General features: G+C 42.4%; 1 protein-coding gene across 2 annotated transcripts in view; it reads right to left on the reverse strand.

The window, feature by feature from the left end:
* The window catches only part of IPP (intracisternal A particle-promoted polypeptide), a 50,302-nt gene extending 45,481 nt beyond the window's left edge, over positions 1–4,821 (reverse strand). For both annotated transcript variants that reach the window (XM_021714098.1, XM_008061368.2), the window contains exon 1: positions 4,479–4,821. In XM_021714098.1, coding sequence (XP_021569773.1) covers positions 4,479–4,770 — 292 coding nt within the window. In that variant the 5' untranslated portion in view covers positions 4,771–4,821. The remainder of the gene's footprint in view (positions 1–4,478) is intronic.
* Positions 4,822–7,792: the final 2,971 nt, after the last annotated feature.

Consider the following 7,792-nt stretch of genomic DNA (forward strand, 5'->3'; position numbering starts at 1 on the left):
TCATTCGGTCACCCAGACTGGAGTGCAGTGGCCGCTCCCGGCCATTGCAGCCTTGATCTGCTGGGCTCTGGCGATCCTTCCGTCTCAGCCTTCCAAGTAGCTGGAACTACAGGCGCGCGCTACTACGCCTGGCTAGTTTTTTTTACTTTTTTGTAGAGACAAGGTCTCACTATGTTGCCCAGGACAGTCTCAAACTCCTGGGCTCAAGCAATCCTCCTGCCTTAGCCTCCCAAAGTTCTGGGATTATAGGTATGAGTCACCGAACCAGGCCAATAGTAATCATTAATGTAAATGGTTAATAAAGAACTATAACTCCAAAGGAGAGAAAATAGAATAACAGGTTTAGCTGCTTCTATACCAAAAAAAAAGTTATCACAATGAAAAATGAAAGAACATGTTTTAAAAGAATAGTGACAAAGTCAACAAATTTCCCTGTTCAATAAATACCCAATATTCCTTCTCCCTTCATCCTTACTAACAGAACCTTGATTTTGTTGTGGGTGGCAACTTTACCCTGCTGAAAACTACATTTCTTAGTCTCCCTAGCAGATAAAGGTGAACTTTTTTTTTTTTAGTCAGAATCTCACTTTTTTTCTGGGTTAGAGTGCAGTGGCACACTCATAGCTATCACAGCCTCGATCTGCTGGACTCAGGCGATCCTTCCACTTCAGCCTTCCAAGTAGCTGGAATTACAGGCGCACACCATCACACTCAGCTAATTTTTTGATTTATTTTAGAGACAAGGTCTCACCAAGTTGCCCAGGCTAGTCTCGAACCTGTGAACTTAGGCAATCCTCTAGCCTCTGCCTCCCAAAGTGCTGGGATTACAAGTGTGAGCCATCGCGCTCAGTTTAGAGGTGAACTTTTTTTTTTTTTTGAATTGGAGTCTCACTCTGTCGCCCAGACTGGAGTGCAGTGGCCGTTCCCGGCCAACGCAGCCTCAACCTGCTGGGCTCCGGCGATCCTTCTGCCTCAGCCTTCCAAGTAGCCGGAATTACAGGCATGCACTACCACGCCCGGCTGATTTTTTGATTTATTGTAGAGATAAGGTCTCGCTGCCCAGGCGAGTCTCGAACCCGCGGGCTCAGGCAATCCACTCACTTCAGCCTCCCAAAGGCGCGGGATTACAGGCTGAGCCACCGAGCCCGGCTATCGTTTCTGAAATTTTCCAAAAAGAAATGTTAAACAACACTGAGAAATCACCTTTTGTCATTTTTCAGGTTCAAATGGCACGCATTAAAAAAATACTTGCCGGGCTCGGTGGCTCAGCCTGTAAGCCCGCGCCTTTGGGAGGCTGAGGTGAGTGGATTGTCTGAGCCCACGGGTTCGAGACCCGCCTGGGCAACTTGGTGAGACCTCATCTCTACAATAAATCAAAATTAGCTGGGAGTGGTAGCGAGTACCTGTAGTTCCAGCTACTCGGAAGGCTGAGGTGGAAGGATTGCCGGAGCCCAACAAGTCGAGGCTGCAGTGGCTGGGAGTGGCTACTGTACTTCAGTCTGGGTGATGGAGTGAGACTCCAACTCAAAAAAAAAGAAAAAGAAAAAGAAAGAAATAATTCACACAAGTCATTCTGAACAGTGAGGTCAAGAACTCCTCAATGCTAGGTCAACAGAGCTTCATTGCTTTTAGTAGATAAAAGACAATAATTGTTAAAGTCCCCAAATTAAATTTATCATTGTTTCTGAAATTTTCCAAAAAGAAATACAAACAACACTGAGAAATCACCTTTTGTCATTTTTCAGGTTCCAATGCCATGCATTAAAAAAATACTTGCCGGGTTCGGTGGCTCAGCTGTAATCCTGCGCCTTTGGGAGGCTGAGGTGAGTGGAATGCCTGAGGCCACGGGTTCAAGACCCGCCTGGGCAAATTGGCAAGACCTCATCTCTACAATAAATCAAAAATTAGCTGGGCGTGGTAGTGCGCACCTGTAGTTCCGGCTACTCGGAAGGCTGAGGCGGAAGGATCGCCGAAGCCCAGCAGGTCGAGGCTGCGGTGGCCGGGAGTGGCCACTGCATTCCAGTCTGGGCGAGAGAGTGAGACTCCATCTCAAAAAAAAAAAAAAGAAACTTTATTGGGCCACATAATTATCTCCCATCACACAGTTCTTTAAGGAGACCATAGCATAGTTTCAAAACTAGACCAGAAAGCTTTCTCGCTTTGTATCCGTCTTAGTAGCTGTTCTTGGTTGGGGACCATCCTGTACCTAAGGCAGGAAGATGGTGGCCGCAGGGAAGTTGAAAGAAAAAATCACTAGAGTCAATCAACTCTAGGCTCCAATTCATTATGAAAAGTGGAAAGTACATGCTAGTATACAGGCAGACTTTAAAAATGATCAGACAAGGTGAAGCAAAATTGGTCATCCTTGCCATCAACTGCCCAGCTGTGAGGAAATCCAAAATAGAGTACTATGCTATGTTGGCCAAGACTGGTGTCGATCACTACAGTGACAATAATATTGAATTGGCACAGTCTTCAGAAAATACTAGAGTATACACACACACAGGCTACCATTGATCCAGGTGATTCTGACATCATTAGAAGCATGCCAGAATGGACTGGTAAAAAGTAAACCATGAAAAATTTTTCTTTAATAAAATTTGTCAAAGCTTGTTTAAAAAATTTTGGATCAAATAAACACAGTCTTTGTTTTCAAACTGTTTTTCTGATTATAAGAGTAATATATATTCACTGTGGAAAAAAGCTTAAGACAGAAAAATATAAAAACAAAAATAAAAATCACACCTTGGCAGGGTTTGGTGGCTCAGGCTGTAATCCCAGCACTTTGGGAGGTTGAGGCAAGTGGACTACCTGAGCCCTCAGGTTCAAGACCAGCCTGGGCAACTTGGCAAGACCTTGTCTCTACAATAAATAAAAAATTAGCTGGGTGTGGTAGCACGCACCTGTAGTTTTGGCTGCTTGGAAAGCTGAGGCAGAAGTATCACCGGAGCCCAGCACATCCATGCTGGGGTCGCCATGAGCCTGCCACTGCACTCCAGCCTGGGCGATGGAGTGAGACTCCACATCAAAAAAAAACAAACACACCTTTCCCCATAAACAGACATACATTATATTTACACTTTAGTGTATTTCTTTCAAATATTTTTTCTATGTGTATTTGTTACATTATGTAAGATATGCAAGACTATATATAGTTTTTGTGTGCATTTTCTAATGTCATTAAAACTCTTCAAAAACATTTTTTTTTTTTGAGTCAAGAGTCTCACTCTGTTGCCTAGGTTGTAGTGCACGCTCATGGTCACCATAGCCTTGACCTGCTGAGCTCAGGTGATCCTTCTGCCTCAGACTTCCAAGTAGCTGGAAATACAGGTGCCAAGTACCATACCTGGCTTTTTTTTTTTTTATTTATTTATTGTAGAGACCAGGTTTCACCAAGTTGCCCAGGCTGGTCTCAAACCCCTGAGCTCAGCCAATCCTCTCGCCTCAGCCTCCCAAAGTGCTGGAATTACAGGCTTGAGCCACCGCGTCCAGCACAAAAACATTTTATTTATTTATTGATTGAGTTGGCGTCTCACTGTCACCCAGGCTGGAGTGGAATTTATTTATTTATTTGTTGGGGTTTTTTTTTTTTTTTTTGGAGTCAGAGTCTCACTCTGTCACCCAGGCCGGAGTGCAGTTGCACATTCACAGCCACCCCAGCATTGACCTGCTGGCCTCAGGTGATCCGCCCTCCTCAGCTTTTCAAGTATCCGGAAGTACAGGCGCATATTACCACGCACGGTTAATTTTTTGATTTACTGTAGAGGTGAGGTCACACCAAGTTGCCCAGGCTATTCTCAAACCTGTGAACTTAGGCAATCCCCTTACCTCAGCTTCCCGAAGTGCTGGAATTACAGGCTTGAGCCATTACACCTGGCCAAACATTTTAAAATAGAAGCTTTGTCTAAAATAATGCATACTGATAACATGCTAATAAACATTTTGGGGAAAAAAAGAAAAAAAATCTATATTCCATTAACTACAGAAAAACACTATCAACATTCTGATCTCTCTCACACAAGTACACACAAAGGTTTGGTTTTTTTGGGGGTTTTTTCATTTACAAAATGGGGGTTGTATGTATATTGATTTTTTTCATTTGCTGTATTGTAAACATTCTTCCATAATAGTATACATATATTTTAAATCACTTGTGAGATCTAAAAAATATTACAGAACTATGTAACAATTTATTTAACCATATAACCTACTGAGAGACAATAAGACTATATTCAATTACATATTATTATAATGTTACAATAAAATCCTGGCACATAAGTATTTACCTGTATCACTAGTTAACTCCTTTGGATTCTTAGAAAAGGAGTACCTGGTCAAAAGATATGAACTTTTCAAAGTCTCGTGATAACATGTTCCTCAATTACCTTCTAGATAAGTTAGATCAATTTATGTTCCCACAGTAGCATATGAGTAATTGAATCATTCTTTACTCAAAGCTTCAGGATCATGTAACATACCTGTGTAAATGAAATCTAGAAGTACCTGAAAGATTCCAGCTTCAATTCCTAGAATCTGTACAACATCTTTTGAGGACTCTTTCATTCCTCCAGTGAACAAAGCTGCAAAGTAAGGACTACTGGCAGCCAAAACCAGCCGATGAACTTTAAAAGTTTCCTTTCCAACTTGCAGCTGCACATCACAGAAATGCTGTCCATTTCTCATTTTATTGATTTGGGCCAAGATGACTTGGGAATGTTTCTCTGATGAAAAAGGACTATCGCTAGCCTTGGGACAGCCCACATTCGCCATGATGATGATAGATTAATTAAAAGGACTAAGGCCCATAATCTTGTTCCTACCTGAAAAACAAAATACAAAGAGATCAAGCAACATATTTTTGTGTTTAATGTGTCCTTTATTCACACACACAAGAAACATTTCCAACTGGGCACAGTGGCTCACGTCTGTAATCCTAGTATTTTGTGAGGTGGCGGCAGAGGCAGGAGGATCACTTGAGCCCAGGAGTTTAAAACCAGCCAGAGCAATGTAGCGAGATCCAAACTCTACAAAAAATAAAATAAAAATAGGGCAACCCCTTTGAATCCCCTCCCGCTGTGGGAGCTTTTCTGTCCTCTCAATAAATCCTACTTTCTAAAAATAAATAAATAATAAAAATAAAGATAAATTTAAAAATTAGCTGGGTGTGGTGGTGCATGCCTTGTAGCTCCACCTACCTGGGAGGCTGAGCCAGGAGAATTGGTTGAGCTCAGGAGTGGAAGCTGCCATGAGCTCCAACAGTGCCACTGCACTCCAGCCTGGGCAACAGAGTGAGATCTGATTCAAAACAAAAACAAAAGAAAAAGAAAAGCAGGCTGGGTTCGGGGGCTCAGCCTATAATCCTAGCACTTTGGGAGGCCGAGGTGAGTGGATTGCCTGAGCCCGCGGGTTCGAGACCCGCCTGGGCAACTTGACGAGATCTCATCTCTACAATAAATCAAAAATTAGCTGGGCATGGTACTGCGTGCTTGTAGTTCCAGCTACTTGGAAGACCGAGGCAGAAGGATCGCTGGAGCCCAGCAGGTCGAAGCTGCGGTGGCCGGGAGCGTGCCACTGTGCTCCATTCTGGGTGACAGAATGAGACTCCAACTCAAAAAAAAAAAAAAAACAAAAGAAAAAAAAAGAAAAGCAATAAAAAAGGAAAAAATATACATACCCTATACTTAAATCTACTTCTTAGGGACATAAACACACATAAAACAAATAAGAACTAAACTGTGTGGTACTATTTCTAATATGATTTCAGAGAGGGAAATAAGTAGTAAGGGTTAACGTAATTGGAGGATAATTCACAGAAGAAATGGGACTTGAACTGGATACTGAAAGATAAACAGTATTAAGCTATTAAGTATCAAGGGGTATAAGCCCCTCTGGAAGTAAAGAAAATAAGGCACAAAGGCAAAAATTTTTTGTACACTGCAGTAAGAAAGCACACATCACAGCCAAAATAAACTTTCAAAAGGCAATTGTAATCAGTCAGCCTGCTTAAAAATCCTTCCGTTTGTACATTTTCCCTAGCACACAAAACCCTTCTGAATCTTTGTTATAATTTGAGACTGTTCAAATATAACTTCCTCCAGGAATCTTTCTCTGTTCTTCTCTCTGGGTTTGTTGCTCACTCTACGCTTACCTATTTAACAGCCTATATCACACTCTACCTTGTCAGATACCCTACTTACCCTACTCCTACCTACTCCGAGCATACATACACATCACATACACATTTTAAGATCCTTGAATGACAGCCCCTTGGGGGCAAGAACTATCTTTCATAGCTATAGCACCAGTGTTTAACATGTATTAGGTTTGAAATGTTTGTGAAAAGAATGAGCGTAAAAGAATGTTTGTGAAAAGAATGGCTCAGCCTGTAATCCCGAGCCTTTGGGAGGCTGAGGTGAGTGGATTGCCTGTGCCCGCGGGTTCGAGACCCGCCTGGGCAGCTAGACCTCATCTCTACAATAAATCAAAAAAATCAGCCGGGCGTGGTAGCACATGCCTGTAATTCCGGCTACTTGGAAGGTTGAGGCGGAAGGATCGCCGGAGCCCAGCAGGTCAAGGCTGCGGTGGCCGGGAGCGGCCACTGCACTCCAGTCTGGGCGACAGAGCAAGACTCCAACTCAAAAAAAAAAAAAAAAAAGAGTGTAATGAGAAATAACAATAGCTTAGGTTTTTTTTATAACTGTTAGCTTTCCTATAATATGTCAATTGTAATTACCCAGTAATTAAGAGGCAAGAAGAAAATATAATCTTATCTAAAATGAGAGAAGGAAATTGAAGCTATAAGATTCCCGAAGAACACAGTATGTGACAGTATAAGTAATAAGACAGTATCTGAATCCAGGCATTCTTACTATAAATCCAGGGCTTTTCCCATCATATCACATCAGACAGGAATTATTAGAGAGAAAGGGCCTTCAAACTCAAGCACAGAAATTTGCACCTGTGCTTTTATAGGTTCATCAAGAGTAAACATGGCATTAACTCTATTTCAGAATTGTTATTTGGTTCTTCAGGGAGGGGGGCTGAGGTAATAAAGTCCTACTAAACAACTTTACAGGTTCAGCAATGAAAATCAAAGGGATCAATGTGGGTTACATTTAAAATAAAGAACCCATGAGATCCTGTAATATAAGAGATACGGAGATAAAGCACTGGGAAATCTAAGATGACTAAAGTTTTGTAATTTAGGCATCAAGGACAATTAGTAATAAGACAGACAGAAATGGTGTAGGCTGATGTTAGGAAAAATGGTTATGTTTATAGCATTCAAACTTATCAAAGTAAACAGTAACTAGGCTGATTATCATGACTATCTAGGAATTAACTTTTGAGAAGTTTGATTGAGAGGGTCTAAAGTTAAAACCTTAAAGAGTCTATTAAAACCTGGATGCGGTTGGCTCACGCCTGCAATCCCAGTAATTTGGGAGGTGAAGGCAAAAGAATTGCCCGAGTCCAGGGGTTTGCGACCAGCCTGAGCAACTTGCCAAGACCTCATCTCTACAATAAATCAAAAAATTAGCTGGGCGTGGTGGTGTGTGCCTGTAGTTCCAGCTACTTGGAAGGTGGAGGCGGAAAGATCGCCTGAGCCCTGCAGGTTGCGGTTGCGGTGGCTGTGAGCATGTCACTGCACTCCAGCTGGGCAACAGAATGAGAATCCGACTAAAAAAAACAGAAGTCAGCCGGGTTCGGTGGCTCAGCCTGTAATCCCGCGCCTTTGGGAAGCTGAGGTGAGTGGATTGCCTGAGCCCGCGGGTTCGAGACCCGCCTGGGCAGC

Source organism: Carlito syrichta, unplaced genomic scaffold, assembly GCF_000164805.1.
Source record: "Carlito syrichta isolate Samal-C Ts95f unplaced genomic scaffold, Tarsius_syrichta-2.0.1 Scaffold305222, whole genome shotgun sequence".
NCBI classification, from domain to species: Eukaryota; Metazoa; Chordata; class Mammalia; order Primates; family Tarsiidae; genus Carlito; species Carlito syrichta.